The 19,115-nt window shown below is 35.3% G+C and overlaps 1 protein-coding gene across 1 annotated transcript; it reads right to left on the bottom strand.

Moving 5' to 3' along the window:
- Positions 1 to 227: 227 nt before the first annotated feature.
- LOC140882900 (U-box domain-containing protein 29-like) lies at positions 228 to 1,778 on the bottom strand. Its single transcript, XM_073289147.1, has one exon. It carries the CDS (start codon positions 1,691 to 1,693, stop codon positions 461 to 463), a length of 1,233 nt encoding a protein of 410 aa, XP_073145248.1. The 5' UTR covers positions 1,694 to 1,778; the 3' UTR covers positions 228 to 460.
- Positions 1,779 to 19,115: the final 17,337 nt, after the last annotated feature.

Raw genomic sequence — 19,115 nt, 5'->3', positions numbered from 1 at the left:
CCTGCCACAATAGGCGGCTTTGGGGAAAAAAAAAGTTAACCAACGAGGTTGCTCATACTTTGACAAAAGAATCCTGATTTAATGCTATTCCTAGCTATTGGTCGAGTCCACCAAATCATATTAGTGATATTGTAACTCGAGAAACTCTTGTTTACCAATAAAATTATTCTTATTAAAAAAATGTATATGTATATATATATATATATATATATATATAAAAACAAAAATTGTTGCACTATTCAACCAAGCCCATGTCATTCCATTTGTATTCTTTCCCAAATCGTCCTTTGTGCATACATTTACAATTCTTAAATTCATAAAATTTTTGTATATCTACTAACTTTCCCCTAAACACAATAAAAAAAATAAAAAAATCAACTATACCTCCAAATCTCAAGTTTCTAATCGTACGAGTTCTGGATTCGAAATCACAACTAAAAAAATCAATTGGTTAGTCAAATTAATAAGGCGTAATGTGGGTCGTCCGAGTCTCGTAAGGAGCCAAATTGGACTTCCCTTGTTTTCCCCTCAAAACTTTGACCAATTCCCCACACATCTTCCTCGTGTTCAGAGTACAATCGCTCTGCATCACCAGTAGTACCTTTGTCAATCCGTTGACTTTCACTACCGTCTCCGCCGAGGTACAATCCCGCCCCAAGCAACACAGTCTCCAGAGCACCGTGACGCCGTGCTCCGTCGCCGCGCCGGGGCATTTCATCAGGCTCCGGACGATCCCCACCACACATCTCTCGTCGGCCCCGATCGCGGCTCTCCCCTCCGTACACGTGGCGATGGTCTCCAATACACCCAAAGCCTTCTCGGCCACTGCACGAACCGCATGCTCGTCGCCGGAGAGGATCTTCCCTACGATTCCGACTATGCCCAGACGGATCAGCTCCTTTTTCGCCGGCCTGGAGGTGGAAATCGCGAGGAGAGACGATAGACCGGCTTCTACTGCGGGCAAGTTGTTCTCTGCGGTGGACAAATTGTACAGTTCGTGCAGTAATCCCTGATTTTCTTCGATTTTGCGCCGGGATTCGGGGTTCGCCGCGATCGATTCCAGGATTTTCGCGGTTTTAACCTTCGATTCGATTGTTCCTTTCTGTAAGATTGAAATGAATGACGATAAACAATCTGTATCATCGACCTTTTCGAGAATCAGCTCCTTCAACAGCTCCTTCACTCCATTCTCTTGCGAAATCGAATCCAAAACGACCACAATCAGCTCAGAAATCCGGATCTCGCTCGACTTGGCCAAGGCATCGGCCAATCTCAAAACAAAACCTCGCGATTGCGCGACGAGCTTGAGATTCTCCTCGGAATCCTTCACCAATTCGATCACCTTCTCCAGCGAATCGGAGTCAAATCCGGCGTTGCCGCTGATGACGTCGGACGCCACCTGCTTCGAGACCTCGATCCGCGACGTGCGAGCGGCTTCAGCTTGAGATATCCAGAGGTGGATGAGGCGGCGGAGGGTGAGATTTGGGGTGGTGCTGGTGGAGGGGAGGGTCTGCATGGTGGCGGGGCACGTGTTGTGGCCGAGGGCCAGCCACCGCTCGATGGAGCTCCGGTCGTAGGTGACGCCGGTGCAGAGGCTCACCGGAGACCTCATCACGTCCATGGAGATCGGGCAACGGTACAAGCTGGGAACCGTAAGGTACAGCTCCTCGGCCAGTCTCCTTTCTTTCGCCATTTTTGATGAATTTTGAATTTCTCCTTTTTTTTTCCTCCGAGGGAAAATGAAAGGGGCTTCGTGGCCTTATATAGTGGTGGAGGTTTTGGGGAACATCTGACGTCATTCAGTCAACGATTGAATTTATTTAATTTTTTTTTGGAAAACAATTTATTTATTTATTAGTATATTATATTAATTAAATTATTAAAAACATAAACATTTTATATTCATTAATTTCGGTGTCATCATATGTGTAATATTCAACACGAAATACGGAAATATACGAGATATAATGGTCTTGGAACATGCGTAATATGTTGAAAAAAAAAATTTGTTGAAAAATAATTTTGTTATAATTAGATCTCAAAGTTGTCCTAAACTTGGGAGTTGAGAATTAATGTTGTTTATTTATTTTGAAAATAGGTTCTTGTGTCGGGAAATTGGGGATAAATTCCTAGAGTTATTTGCACCAACTACCCCTGTGATATATTGAAAATGCACATTTTTTCCCTTTGAAATTTTAATAGGCATCTTCAACTCTGATCTTTTAAAAAATTAGCACACTCTCCCCTTCAGATGCATGATTGTTGTGCACGCGCCCCTCATGCAACTGGGCAAAGATTTTGATATTTTTTTTGCACCAAATACCCTTGTGAAATGTTAAAAATGCATATTTGACCCCTGTGAAAATAATTTTTAAATTTATTTAACCCATAATACACAATTTTTAATAAAATCCAATTATAAATGTTTAGAAAACATTTTTTGTTTTATTAATTTTTATTTTTTATTCTAAATTTATTATCATTAATTAATTATTTTCTAAAAAATATTATTACTTTATCATGTTATCATTATTTTATTAAACTCACTTCGTATTTCAACTTGATTTAAAACTGGTTGTAAAATGCCTTTTAATCAAAGGACACTCCAACTGCTTAGGGTAATTCATTCTATGAGGATTAGGAAAGGCGGTTTCATGAGAACCAGAAGCAGCTAAAAGAATGAAATTGTCCCCCCGAGCGTAAATCCATTATGTCCCTTTGTCATGGGTGCTTTCAAGCTGTTGGTTAGCTATTATACAATTTTTATAAGACTTTTTTCGGATCGTTCTGACCATGCAACCTCTTTTTTCTTTTTGATAGAACCTCGTCTCAAGGCGGGGAACCTCTCTTCCATTTTTGGCCGGGGGCAAAGAAGGAGGCCATTGTTAAGGTCCCCAGAGAGGGGCGTAGGATTAGAGGGCGCTTAGATAGCGATGTGAACCTGCCTTCCACGAATATGTTCCTCCGCTGGTTCGTTAGAAAATACAAAGAAATTGATGGGGTCCATCCCGACTTTTCCATTAAACATGTATTCATAAACAAGTATTTAAATATTTTCAAGTACCAAAATATTGAACTAAACTGATAAGTTCAAACATATTGCTAATTTTTCGATTTAGGATTATATATTATTGAACCAAAATTTAAATTTTTCGAGAATATGTATTGCACAATTTGTAATAAATAATAAAAAATAACATGCTTATATAATTGTAAATTGAAAAAGTAACATTCATGAACTTATCATTTGGTTCAATATTTTGGTATTTTTAGATATTTAAATCCTTATTTATGAATCATGTTTAATGGAGAAGTTGAAAACACGAAGTGATTTGATAAAATAATGATAACGAGATAAAATAATAATTTTTTTAGAAATAAATAAATTATAAATTATAAATTTAAAATAAAAAATAAAAACAAATAAAATTAAAATTTTTTGGTACTTATCATGCACTTATCATTTTTATTTAATATTTTGGTACTTTTAGGTATTTAAATCTCATTTATGAATGCATTTTTAATGGAGAAGTTGGAAACAAGAAGAAAGTTTAATAAAATAATTATAACAAGATAAAATAATAATATTTTTTAGAATAAAATTATATAATCATAATAAATTTAAAATTACAAATAAAATTAAAAAACGAAAAATGTTTGCTAAATATTTTATAATTGGATTTTAATAAAAAAAAATGTGTATTATGGGTTGAATAGATTTAAAAATTATTTTTACAGGGGTTAAATATGCATTTTTAATATTTCACAAGGGTATTTGGTGCAAAACAAAATATCAAAATCTTTGCCCAGTCGCATGAGAGGCGCGTGCACAACAATTACTAATTTGAAGGGGCGAGTGTGCTAATTTTTTAAAAGGTCAGGGTTGAAGATGCTTATTAAAATTTTACAGGGGAGAAGTGTGCATTTTTAATATTTCACAGGGGTGTTTGGAGCAAATAACTCTAAATCCCTATACCAAAACTCAATTTTAAGTTCGGTACCTAGGTCAGAATAATTTGGTCTTCACTCCCTCTTGCATCCAAAATCTTTTTTATCACTCCCTATTTCACCATTTTACTCATTTATCTTTTTTATTTTATTTTATATCCATTATAATATAATTTCCTTTACTTATTATTTTATTTCTACTTTGTTTCTCTTTCCTCCCCCTTCCTCTTTCACGCTTCCTCCCTTCCTCTTCACGGCTCACACAAAAAGCCCCACCCCAAATCAATCACCGGCCGACTTTTCCCACCACCGGCCGACTTGGCCAACGACCGGCGAAGTCGGCTCTATTTGATTGTCTTTGCGTTGGTTAGAACTCAAGACCGTTCGCCCCGTCTCTCCTTCTGCCTCCATTTCTCTCCGATCCCTAACAACCACCGTAACTCGCCGTCGCCGCAATCACTCTTCATTAATCGCTTTCAACCGAGTTTGCGCTCTTTCTTCTTCTTATTCTTATTTTTTTGGCTCTATTTTTCCATTAAATGGATATATGTCACTAATTGTTTTTTATTGATTTATGGTACTCCATTCAATTTGTGTGTTTTACTCCCCTCCTTCATCTCATTTTTCTCCTTCTCGTAGATACGATCTTCCCTTCACGATTTTCTCCTCCTCTATTTCACGATTTCTTCCCCTTGGACGACTAAGGCGACTGATGCTTGTGGAGCCAGTGCCACGGTACATAGTTATTCACTCCTCAGATTGTATTCAGGCTTCACGATGAAATTATGTTGAGTGGATCATACACGTGACTTTAAGATATTTTTGAATTTTTTTAATGGAAAAACATCTTGTTCATTGTAGAAGCAATTATGGCTATGAGCATTGAGCATTTGATTATTGCAATTCATATGGTATTCATATACAATGCAAAAAATGAAACCGGTTTCTTGTCGCAAGATTGTATGGGTATCAGTCTTCTAGTAAGAAATGCATTTCGTCCTTCAAAATTTGGATGAAGATAACGATCGTTGGTTATATTTGTCAGCCTTTTTTTATTTTTTTTCTTGGGTGGTGTTGGTCAATGTGTCGCTCTTTGATTAGGGCTAAGTTTATGCGATTTTTTTTGTTGTTGTCGATATAATTTCTATTATTATGCACACATTCAAGAAGACTCGAAGATCCAAGTGGGTTAATAAAGACAATTAATTCCTTGGATAATTAGTTTTTTTAGTTAGTAGAAGCTGCAAGTAGTTTTTTTGCAATTGTCAATATAAATGTAAGCTACAAGAAGAAATGAAATTGAAAAAATTGATGATTAATCACTAGCAAAAAATTTAAGATGGTGTCCAGTCCCTACAATTTTATTGGTTTTTTGGAGTTTATATTTGAATTTATTTGATCTAAAAATTCTGGTTATCGTCTTATTTTTGCAAGTTTATGTGCACTTTTTGTTTTTTCGTTGAAGTTTATTTTGTGTTGGTTTTTTTGATCGATTTTTTGTTGTAGTGTATTGTTCGATTTTGAAAAAAAAAAAACAGCATAATTTACTCTACGTCCATGTTTTTTACTCATCTTTCGAAGAATTTTTTTTTCTATTCATTGTTTTCTAAAAAAGTATTCTTTATTTATCAAGATTGTCGTATAACATAAGAACTACGATAATGGCTCCTAGGAAGCCAACCAACCAACAAATGTCCCCGACCAAGGAAAAAGCTGGTTTGTACTTGTGTTATTTGATAAAATGAATGAAATAGTCTATAACTTAGTATCTGAATTAGTTTGACAAAAATACATTTGATAATACGAAGCTTGTTTTTCGGAAAGGATTCAACTTCACAGTATTGTGCTGATATTTGTTTGAATTTGTGGTAGTTTGTGTTCTAATTATGGTGTGGTTTCAAACACTGCATTCGATATTATGTGTTGTTTGGACGAAGTTAAGAAGCTTATGTTTTCTACTTGAATTAGTTGTTTTAGTGATATTATTTTATTTCTTTTTATGCAGAGATGGTTGAAGATGAAAATTGTATTGACAAAAACGAGCAAAATGGGTCGATTGAAAAGGATGTAAAGTCACGATGTTCTGCAACCTATTTTAGAAAAGTGATGAACAAGCTAGAACCAAAACTTAGTGAAAAGCAATTGGACATAGAAAAGTTGGTACTATATTGTAAGGCCCGAAAAATATTAAGTTTTTAATTATGGTATTTGAGATTTAAATTCCGAATATGAGAAAATATTAATTTGAAGAATTTAAGAAATTAGAAATTTGATTTCGGGTCGCAAATATTTAATTTGAGGATTTTCGCTTTTAAGATTTTAATATCCGGAATTCTCAAATGAAAAGATTAAGAATATTTGAATTGATATTTATGGAATTTAAGATGTGAATTCCAAGATTAGAAATATCAAGAATTTAGTTTCAGGATGAAATCCGAGCAAGGAACCATTTGCATATATTGAGAAGTTGAAGGACTAAATTGCTATAAGGCCCGAAAAAATTTATTTTTAATCCAAGAATATTTAATTTGAGAATATTTAGAGTTTAGAAGTAAATTCTAAATTCTTAAATTATTTAGGATTGAAATTGAATTAAATCGCTTGTCCGGAAACTGCTTTGCAAATATGCAAGAGTTCAGGGGCTAAAATGCAAATAAGCTAATATATATATATATATATATATATATATATATCCAATTTCATCTCTTTTTCCTCACAACTCATGTGGGAATCAGATTGGGACAGCAAGAAACCGAGAGAAAGGAAAATAGAAGGGTTCAAGAAATATTTTTTTTTTACCTTCCAAGCTTCCATATCTTTTGATCCGCCCGGTACAATTTTCGATTGATCGTATATTTGCGATCACGACTCCGAGTGCTACATTTTGACGTAAGTATTATGAAGTTCTACCATGTTTGAATTTTAAGTTGTTGTTATAATTAAGATTTAATTGTATAAACGTGTTCTAGCATATACGACGATAGCATATCTAAGTTGGATCGAGAAAAGATCGTCGTTTGAGCATGTTTTTGAATTATGGAATGATTTTCAAAATTCTGAAATTTTTATCTATGGGATTTCGAAATTGAGCTGATGAATTGATGTTGATATTGAGTTGAGATGATTAATAAGATTGATGTTATTCTTTCGGAATTACCGACTTCGATCTGTTACGCCGCCAGTTTGTAATTTAAGCCGATTTCAGCTACAGATTGAATGTAGCAATAACTATCAGATTTGAGAATGATATTAAACATATTGTATACTTCATTTCAGTTGGGAATTGAAGTTATCGAAGTCGAATCGACGAGTTCGAGCCGTTTGAACAATCAAAGTTGAATCAAGAATTTGATCAACTATCAACTTCGATGAGTAAGCGTGACATGAATAGAAGTTTAGATGCGCCATCAGATTTGAAGCTAGCAAGCTTGAATATGTCAAAACTACGATTAAAGGTATGATTCAACATTATTCCCGACAGGTAGAACAACTCGATAATGTGGTGGTTTTCGAGTTTTCCAAATCACATGCTTGTCTGCTTAAATGTGCTTAAATGTTCTTATGTGATTTCACTGATTCTTATGGCTTGTCTTTATTATATGTGTTATCTTATTTAATGCATACAGATTATGTTGCATTCATCTTGAACCCTACCTTGAATAGCACAGATGGCAGAATGGCCTAGAGTGCATATGACGTTTGGAGGGCTATAGATGAGGGGCATGAATTTTAGATTCGCTTTCAGAGCCAGAAAACTCACTATAGTTGCACCAAAGTCAGGAAAATTGAGATATTTAACGCCACATCGATTGGGTGAGTTGGTGGACGGTTAAAGATTTTATTATGTATTGATATCAGATTTGATAGTCTATTCCTTGAAACATGCATTGCATTTATACATTAATCTAGAGATTTATATGGGTTAGAATATGCAGTTATAAATTTTAACATGTGTTATATGTCATTCAAGATAAGAATGTGTTTATATTTTTGGTATGATATTACCATAGATAATCAGTTATGCTTTAACAGTTTAAGAACTGATTATGTTTATATGAGTTACATGTTATACATGTTTGTTATTTGAGATTACTATAGCATATAGATTCAATATGCTTAAATGGTGTATATCCATGTCGTTCATACTGAGATTTATTCTCACCCGACTTATCCGACTGTTGCTTTGTTTGTATGTGTGCATTGCATCAGGTTGGGGCATGAGCAAGTTAGATTTGGCTTGGATAGCTCGAGAAGAGTCATAGCACGTGGTGACTTCGGGTTTTAGCAGATGTCGTATGATATGGTGAACCTAGATAAGATGACATCTCTTTTGTATATATGAGTTGTTGTAATTAATTGAGATTTTAGATCTATATATCATCTTTGGAAGATTTCAGATAGCATGAAGCTTATGTTTGCGTGTTATCAACTAATGTATCATGTATTTCTTCATATATACGTAATATTTGTTATATATAGATGGTTAGACATGAGGAAACCAACCTAGAACAGCTCAAGAGCAGAAATTCAGCAAGCCGGATAGAACTCAGCTCGCTCGAGCGAGCCAAGGGGTCCAAGACCCGAGTGGCGCTCGCTCGAGCGCACCTAGGGGTCGCTCGAGCGAGGCACCTAAAAAAAATATTTTCAATTCTTGCATGCTTGGTTGATGATTATAAGTTAACTCTGTTTAACGTTTATTTGGCCATAAGATGAGATTAGCGCCCAAGGTCCCACATTAGGTTGTATCAGAGCGTAAACTCTTGGACTAAGAAAGAAGTTAAGCGGGGTAGATTGAGTCGCATGAATTTATAGTATTACATGATTATGCTTTACTTGAATTGATAACTTGTATGCGAACATGATTTATGGATTGAACACTGCTTGCTTTACTGATATGAGAATTACATGCTTATATGTTGATATGTATATTTTATTTATTGAATTCATCAGAATAAGTGAATTCGTTGTAAGCATGTATTATTTGAAAAACATGAGAATTTGAAAGCATGTGTTATATTCAAAACCATGCGATTATAAGTTATACTGACTTTTATTTCATAATCTTTGTATTATATATTGCTTATGTTAGAAAGTAAAACAGAGTTTACAGACAGAATGAGTACCTCAGACATAACAGAGCAGTGTTGAGGTAAGTGTTGAACTGGTAATTATGATGATTGCACTGAGGAGTATGTTAATTGAACAACTCCAGAGTTATCAATCACCAACTCAGAAAGATACATAATGTGCTATGGCTAGAACGGGGTTGAGTAAAAGAGCTGGATCAGTAGTTCAAGTGAAGAATATTCAGATGAACAGAGAACCAGCCTGAGTATATATGAACTCCATGCCTTAGCAAAAGGTTGGTGGACTGTGCAGAAGAAATATCTAAAGAGCAGACATACTGAAATGGTTTGGCAGGTAAGTAAACAGACTTGTTTCTTTCTGTATGTAATAGAGAAGATAGAAAGAAGAATTTGCCAAACAGAAGCATAACGACTTTAATGAGTTGATTGAAGCTATTAACAGAGTAAAGAAATCACGAACCGGTTGTACGCGGCAGAGTAGAATTTTATTCACGCCTTCATAATGGAGAAAACTATGATCATCACCTTTACTATAGATTTCATAGCAGTATAGATATGAAGCAAGAGATAGTGACAACAACAGCAAAGATTGATTACAAATTGTAGAAAGATGAGAATACTCTCCTTTGCTTAAGCAGATTAAGAAGAAATTCGAAGATAGAATAATCTCATCGGCAATAAGCAATTACAGATTATTTGGCTCAAATTGCACCAGATAATAAGACTGCAGGTAATTGAGTTAATTCTAGTTAACCTGCTTATATATTGATTATATTGCATACATTCATAGATCAGTGATTTTTTATGCTATAATATTTATCTGTTGAGCCTTTGTTCATTGTATTTGCTGAGATTTTTTCCTTTGAGTAGAAGGAATGCAGTTGAATGATTAGACAGAGAAGATGAAATGCAGATTTGAGGAAATAAGATTGAATGTGTGACCGCGTTAATCGGTGTGAATAAATTCAACTGACAAGCGTACCAGGTCAAGTAATAATATAGTGGACAAAGGTCCAAGTGTCGAACCCACAGGGACTGTAAAAATATGATTACCAAAATATATTTATTTATACTTAATCTAGACTAATCAAAAATATTGATTTCAGATTTTAACTAATAATTAAAAATTTCAATTAAAATTTAATTAATTAAAACCCAACAGAAGACTTTGGATTACTTAAAATTTGGAAAAAGCTTCGATCAAGGACACACATAGGTACCAGACAATTCATGTAACAAGCAGTCAATCTAAGATATCAGACTTAATTGTAATTCACGGGAATTTTCCTAATTTGTTCGAAGGACTATTTCTAGAACAATCAAACCTATTCAAATATTGATGAACTAATCTTTCGTAATTCTAATCAAATTTGAATGCATAAATTGCTGTGAAAATTCAGTAAAAACCTAAACCGCATATTAATGAAACCAAATTCTATTTCTAGTCAGTTTTACACTATGTTGATTATCGAAGTGATCAAAATCGAGACCTCCTCTGTCGACTTGGAATCAATTAACAAGCAAACAAATAACTGGCCAAGAAATTTGTAAGACAAATATAAATTCGATAATTAATAAAATCAAATCAAGTCTAAAAATCTCAAATAAACAAACAAGTTTTCTACATAAATTGTCTGGCCCAATCACGTGGCCTTGATCGAAAAAAAAAACTACTCAATAAATAAAATCATGATTAAACAAGGTTTTTAATCATCAAAAGTAAAAATAAAATAAAAGAAAAGAAGAAGAAATCTTCTCCCAAGCCTGGTAGCAGTAGCCGCCTCCTCTTCTCCGTTGAAATTCTGGAACCCTTAAAATTAATTAAGATTTTCTATTTATAGTGCCCGAATCCCGTAATAATTAAATTCCTTGCAAAATAATATTTTTTCTCGGAAATTTTGCTCTTTGCGACACGCGCGCGCGCCTGAAAAAGACCTTGCGCGCGCGCAGCTTTAGAAACCAGTGGCCTCACGTCTCTCGCGCTCGCGCACGGTGTCATCGCGCTCGCGCGCGTCTTCATCAAATTTTCTGAAATTTTGTACTGCGCTCGCGCGCGCGCGTCTTCTGATTCCTGAATCTGCGCGATAGCGCAACATACTTGCGCTAATTTCTTCCCAACTTGCGCGATTGCGCCTTGTCAAGTGCTGAACTCATTTCTTTAGCGCCAAACACAATCCTTGATGCGCGATTGCACCTTCTCCATGTTTGTTTGCACCTATTGTTGTGCAAACGCGCAACAACTCTCACCATCAGTGCAACCTTCAACTTGCTCCGAGCGACGATTTTGAAAAATTCATATCTTGAGTTCTAGCCGTTGGATTGACCTGAAATTTGGACTGCAGCTTCAAAACACCTTGGAATTCATTCGGAACAGTGAAGATCGGATTTGGATCTCTTTAAAATTAAATATGATTTTTAGATCAAGGCTGCTCCGTAATTAACTCTTCAAAAATTCATTTTCCTACAAAATTAAGCGGAGGAGTGAAATACACACACATGAACTAAAACATATAAAAACACATAAAAACAATATGAATGCACACAAAATTATATATAAAAATGTCACAAACTAATGCATACAAAATGCACTTATCAACACCCTCATACTTAACTCTTGCTCGTCCTCGAGCAAGACATGCAAAAACAAAATGCAAACAAAAACATAAGTAAGGATGATTCATGAGAGTGCACAGCCTCCGAGAACTTCAATCACAAAACAAAAAACACAGACTTGCTCCCAACTTTTCATAATACACTTTCGGTTTAACGTGAACGTGTGTGTGAAAAATGTTATTCCAGTTTCATGCAACTTAGACCGAATTCGTCTCAAATCTGCTTAGCGACCTATGACAAATCAGTGCAAGTTTCACTCTTCAAGTGCCCATTCCTTCCAACGACCTCTAGAAATACCCACCTCCCTTGAGATAATGAATTACACACCTCCGGATTTTGCACCCGGTATTGCTTTAGCCCCAATAATTACCCGTGACTTAGCTATAACTGGCTAGGATACAAAAAATCATTCTATTTTTTCTTTCTAATCCCCTCGTCTATAGCCCGGATGGAGCATCAATCCCATTTAACCCACATACTTAGCCTTAAATTTATTCTTTTATAGGACTTTAATCCTTTCAAGGCCCGGATGGAATTGTAAATTTTTTTTTTCTCTAGGTGCACCCAAGATCATAAGTGTAAACTAGAGCCTCATCAAAATTTATAGAACAAAATCAAGATCCACAAACCACCTATTGCCGTGCAATGGTCAAACAGACAGAAACTTCATCAAATCTTTCGCTACAATTCACTGGTCTAACATTAGTGCTTAAAAATATTCACGGTTCAACCTACAGTTTCTTATGTCCAGTAAAGAGCAAAATTTTTAAAAAAACCATTTTTTTTTCAAAAAAAAAAAAAAACTTTATCATCATTAGCTATTATGACTTATCCAACTCATGCAAGACAACAAAAACGAACAAAAACGAACAATATGAAAACAAACACGAAACATGACAGATGAAACACAAACACATAAATAATGCAATACTAGTCTACCCCCCCATACTTATCCAAAGCATTGCCCTTAATGCTTCAGAACAATGAACAAAATGCAAACAAACACACAATGCAATGAAAAACAAAAACACAAAGAAAACAAAAATAACACTCCCCTGGTTTTCGATTCATTCTCTTCCTTCTTGACAGAATCCTTCGGGACGGTATTAGCATTCTAGAGTACGGCAGGCACGACCAACTGGCATGGAAAAGAAACAAAAATCAAATAAAAACAAAACAAAAACCGAAAACAAAATAAAAAGAAAAAGCAAAAACACTGGGTTGCCTCCCAGTCAGCGCTAAATTTATAGTTTATAGCCCGACTATACTCTTCTCTTGAGTGGCGAAATTCAAGGTGGTTTATCCACCGTCTGTGAAAAACTCAAATCAGTCTGGCACTTGCATGCTACACCATTAAAGAATTTGTGCACTTGACCAATTCCTGCAAACAACTGCACCAACTGATATGCATCACCAATAACATCAATCATATCAATAAAACGAATAGAAGAACAAGCTTTCAAAATTGGGCTCTCAGTAGCCGACTTAGACATAGTAAAAACTACTTGTTCATTATTCAGTCTCAACACCAACTCTCCTCTCTCAACATCAATCAACGCCCTACTAGCAGCAAGAAAAGGACGTCCTAAAATCAGAGGCACCTCTAAATCCTCCTCCATGTCAAGAATAACAAAATCTACAGGATAAATAAATTGATCTATCTTGACTAAGACATTCTCCACTATCCCCCTCGGGTATTTAATAGATCCATCAGCAAATTTAAGGGAGATAGAAGCAGGTTCTATATTTTCAACACCTAGTTTCCGAGCAATAAAATATGGCATTAAATTTATACTCGATCCTAGATCACACAACACATTATCAAAAGACAGACTTCCAATATGACAGGGTATAGAAAAACTCCCTGGATCATGAAATTTTGTTGGAAGCTTCTTTTGCAACACCGCCGAGCACTCCTCCTTCATTGTGACTTGCGTAAGATCAGTTAATTTCTTCTTATTTTTCAGCAAGTCCTTCAAAAATTTAGCATATCTCGGCATCTGAGCTAAAGCGTCTGCAAAAGGAATGTTAATATGCAGTTTCTTGAAAATTTCAAGAAACTTTTTAAATTGAGAATCAAATAACAATTGCTTAGCTCTAAGGGGGAAAGGTAAAGCAGATATATCAACATTTTCATTAACTTCAAATTTCGAAGTCTTACCTTTCTTACCTGCCTTGGAGGACTTTTCAACACGCACATCCTCCATAACTTCTGCATTTTTCGGCCCCTCCATGGTCTCTTCTTCGTCCATCTGCTTTTTTGACTGTTCAGATTGTGATCTCGTCATTACCATAATTGCATTCACGCTTTTGGGATTGAGCTCAGTGTTGCTCGGTAGAAATCCAGTAGGACGATTTGACAATTGGGAAGCAATTTGACCCATCTGACTTTCCAACCTCTGCATCATAGCTTCTTGATTTTGTAAGCGAGCCTCAGTACCCGCCACATATTTCATCATTATTTCCTTGAAGCTCGGCTTCTTCTCCTCTTGCTTGGGCTGCCAGTTCTGATTATAATTGTTGTTGTAGGAGTTGTACGGATGTCGTCCTTGATTTCCCATAAAATTTACAGCATCAACTTCAAACAACTGCTGATCTTCTTTCAAATTCCCTTGTGATGGCGCTATTTTCATGAGTGCCACTTGATGTGTTAGAGCGTCGATCTTAGCATTCAGGGCCATCAAAGCATCGACCTCTAGAACTCCGGCCTTCTTTTCCTTCTTTACATCCGGCCATCCAATGTTACTCTCCGCCATATTTCCAATGATCTCCCAGGCTTCAGCTGGCGTCTTCCTGAATAAGCATCCATTAGCAGCAGCATCCAGCATAGATCGAACCGACTGATCGGTTCCGTTGTAGAATGTCTGGGTCTGCTGGCTTTGAGTAAGATTATGCTGAGGACATGTCCTCAACATATTTTTGAACCTGGTCCACGCCGCATGTAGAGATTCTCCCTCCTTTTGCTTGAAAGATATAATATCAGAGAATAACTTAGCCATCTTCGTAGGAGGGAAGTATTTCATTAGGAATTCTTGGACAAGACCCGTCCAAGTAGTAATACAACCAGTCGGCAGATCATCGAGCCACTCCAAGGCTTCGCACTGTAGAGAGAATGGGAATAACCGCAGTATCACTGCATCAGAGGTTACCCCATTGAACTTGAATGTGTCGCAGATCGACAAGAATCGCTCCAGATGAGCGTAAGGATCCTCAGTAGAAGTGCCTCCAAACCGTGCTTGAAGTTGGATCATCTAAATAGTGGAGGGTTTAAGCTCAAAGTTGTTCGCCTCAACAGCGGGGCGAACGATGCTGGATCCATAACCTTCAACCGGAGGCCTAATAAGATCTCAAACAGTGCGGTTGTCAACTTCTTCTACCATCTCTTCCTCAAACTCAGAACTAAGTTCCAGATTAAGATCTCTCTTAGCACAACGAATTTTTCTGAGTGTGCGTTCTATCTCCAAGTCGAGTGGTAGGAGATTTTTAAAAAATCTAGATCGACGCATGCACTAGCAGACGAGTACTTGACAAAAAAAAAGAAAATAAAAAAAATTCAAAATTTTATTAAATAAAAAAAAACAGTCTAATCTCAAGAGAAATAAAAATTCTGATATCATAAACAGTCCCCGGCAATGGCGCCAAAAACTTGACCGCGTTAATCGGTGTGAATAAATTCAACTGACAAGCGTACCAGGTCAAGTAATAATATAGTGGACAAAGGTCCAAGTGTCGAACCCACAGGGACTGTAAAAATATGATTACCAAAATATATTTATTTATACTTAATCTAGACTAATCAAAAATATCGATTTTAGATTTTAACTAATAATTAAAAATTGCAATTAAAATTTAATTAATTAAAACATAGCAGAAGACTTTGGATTACTTAAAATTTGGAAAAAGCTTCGATCAAGGACACACATAGGTACCAGACAATTCATGTAACAAGCAGTCAATCTAAGATATCAGACTTAATTGTAATTCACGGGAATTTTCCTAATTTGTTCGAAGGACTATTTCTAGAAAAATCAAACCTATTCAAATATTGATGAACTAATCTTTCGTAATTCTAATCAAATTTGAATGCATAAATTGCTGTGAAAATTCAGTAAAAACCTAAACCGCATAATGAAACCAAATTCTATTTCTAGTCAGTTTTACACTATGTTGATTATCGAAGTGATCAAAATCGAGACCTCCTCTGTCTACTTGGAATCGATTAACAAGCAAACAAATAACTGGCCAAGAAATTTGTAAGACAAATATAAATTCGATAATTAATAAAATCAAATCAAGTCTAAAAATCTCAAATAAACAAACGAGTTTTCTACATAAATTGTCTGGCCCAATCACGTGGCCTTGATCGAAAAAGAAAACTATTCAATAAATAAAATCATGATTAAACAAGGTTTTTAATCATCAAAAGTAAAAATAAAATAAAAGAAGAAGAAGAAGAAATCTTCTCCCAAGCCTGGTAGCAGTAGCCGCCTCCTCTTCTCCGTTGAAATTTTGGAACCCTTAAAATTAATTAAGATTTTCTATTTATAGTGCCCGAATCCCGTAATAATTAAATTCCTTGCAAAATAATATTTTTTCTCGGAAATTTTGCTCTTTGCGACACGCGCGCGCCTGAAAAAGACCTCGCGCGCGTGCAACTTTAGAAACCAGTGGCCTCACGTCTCTCGCGCTCGCGCATGGTGTCATCGCGCTCGCGCGCATCTTCATTAAATTTTTTGAAATTTTGTACTGCGCTCGCGCGCACTATGGCCCTCGCGCGCGCGGGTCTTCTAATTCCTGAATCTGCGCGATAGCGCAACATACTTGCGCTAATTTCTTCCCAGCTTGCGCGATTGCGCCTTGTCAAGCGCTGAACTCATCTCTTTAGCGCCAAACACAATCCTTGATGCGCGATTGCGCCTTCTCCATGTTTATTTGCGCCTATTGTTGTGCAAACGCGCAACAACTCTCACCATCAGCGCAACCTTCAACCTGCTCCGAGCGACGATTTTGAAAAATTCATATATTGAGTTCTAACCGTCGGATTGACCTGAAATTTGGACTGCAGCTTCAAAACACCTTGACCTCCATTCTGAACGGTGTAAATCGGATTTGGATCTCTCTAAAATTAAATATGATTTTTATATCAAGGATGCTCCGTAATTAACTCTTCAAAAATCCATTTTCCCACAAAATTAAGCGGAGGAGTGAAATACACACACATGAACTAAAACACATAAAAACAATATGAATGCACACAAAATTATATATAAAAATGTCACAAACTAATGCATACAAAATGCACTTATCAATGAGCTAATATCAGACGTGAGATATTAAGCTAGGATGCATTATAGATATTAATGCAATACCTGGGTACTAGTCAACAGCTGATTGAATCCGTTCAATGAGTAAAAAATAAACATGATGAGAGATTTATGATATGAGTTTCAGAAAGTAAGATTTCTTTTATTTTGGTGCTGCGTATATTTAAAATGAAAGTAGAAGAATTTCGGAAGAATTTTAGTTGATGTACTGAATTCGTATAGAACTAACCTAGAATTGACAGATATGTCAGTGGTTAGACTATACAGAAAGATTCAGATGAAAGATTCCGACCTTTCTATGAAATGAAAGGATTTTTATATAGAGTGGTGTCTAGTACGAATGTCTCATGACAACTCGTATAGAAGAGAACTACTTGAGCTGAAGAACTCCAGAAATAACTAGCATATGAATTTGAAAAGAAGTATCCTAGTACCGAAATGGTTATTAATTCTATGAAAATAAGTTAAGTCGATAAGATTATAATCGACTATTATCAATTGAGAATTAATAGATAAATTCATATCAATAAAGGATAATAAAAATCAGTTACAGTTGAGCTTTTTCTTTGATTTTGTTGAAGCTATTACATCGTAGAAATCATGATTCTTGAATTTCTTGATATCGATTTTGAGGTTGTGTTATTTGACCTCGATCGATTTTGATTGACTCTTATTCCTTTGTTAGAGTCTGCTTTGATTCACTCGTTGTCATTCAGAATATTTGATTTTGGCTGACATTTCCTTGAGTGAATTCCTTTGATTCAAATTTGAGAATCATTGTTTATTTGATATATATATTTAATGTATCTTGAAGTTTTTGGCTCGTAACTGATAGAAATTCAGATTCAAAGTATCCGCAAGAGTTATGGATTGATTGCATGACTTGATTTTGGGAAATAGAGAGAAGAAACGAGATAATTGCTTGATTGAATGATTACAGATCTGTAATTTTTGTGCTTGAGTTTCTAGACAGATACTCAAATAATCAGAATTGTTGCAATTCAAGATACGCTATATTAGTTTGGACAGATTAAAGCAACATTGATATTAGATCAAGCAATGAAATTTAATTGAGAATGCTAGATTCAGATATGGGACAAGAAAACATATTAGAATGGATGGATTTTGAAGTGCATAATCTGTTAATTATGCCAGATATCCTAGATATGGAATATCAGATTCTGAAAGAAGCATACTACAACAGATTTCATATTCATCGCGTTGTTTGAAAATGTATGAATTACTTGGAAAGAAGTATTGAGAAAAGAAAATGAAAGCAGATATGATAGAATTGAAATTTCCAATACTACATTTCCAGTAAAATAAGGAGAAAAGAAGACAACAGATGGTTTAAGTAACAGATTAGTTACCGAAGAGCTGAAATGAGATTAATTGTTTTGAACGATTTAGTTCGAAACTACTCAAATCGTCATGAATTTGCGATATAGATTATAGTAGATTTCGACATATTCAAGCATATGTTGTATTAGATATGATACAGACATAAATAAAGAGCTGTTAAGAACTTAGAAAGATGATAAGATTGCAGGAATTATTGAAATCTATTGTCAAGATTGAGACTTTAGATTTGTTTTCTAGATTGTGGCATTTATTTTCAGATGTTCTATGTGTTTGGTTGTATGAGATTTCATTATACAATCCTTTGCTTGATGGATTGTCAGATGTGACTATCCAGATTTTCGAAAAAATACTTAGAACTATAGTACTAGATTCGGTACTAGCTGATTAACTTTCCGCCACTTGATTATGATGATTCCTGTAACAGCTATCTGATAAATATAAAGACAAGGTTTTTGATTATTAAATGATAAAAAAACATAATTGTATTTATATTGAGACAATATTTCAGAAGTATCAGCTATCAGACTAGATTTGAGTCAAGAAAAGATAGAGAATGTGAAGATTGATCCGAACAGAGAAAGAACAAAACAGAATCAACAGAGTTAGTAGAAGAATAACAGATAAAGATTTTGATGTGTGAACATAATGATCAGTAAGAAAATTCTTTTCAGAGCATTATCCCATTCAGAAAGAGATTTCAGAAATATGGATCCTTGTGAGTATTTAATCTATCTTATTGATTACTACACAATCTAGAATTGTTAGATATATGAAATGTGAT

Source organism: Henckelia pumila, chromosome 2 (assembly GCF_033568475.1).
Source record: "Henckelia pumila isolate YLH828 chromosome 2, ASM3356847v2, whole genome shotgun sequence".
In the NCBI taxonomy this organism is placed as follows: Eukaryota; Viridiplantae; Streptophyta; class Magnoliopsida; order Lamiales; family Gesneriaceae; genus Henckelia; species Henckelia pumila.
This window is presented reverse-complemented; position numbering and strand designations above follow the sequence as displayed.

Excerpts from the sequence above, each read along its gene's own strand:
- LOC140882900 (XM_073289147.1), bottom strand. The coding sequence starts at position 1,693 with ATGGCGAAAGAAAGGAGACTGGCCGAGGAGCTGTACCTTACGGTTCCC.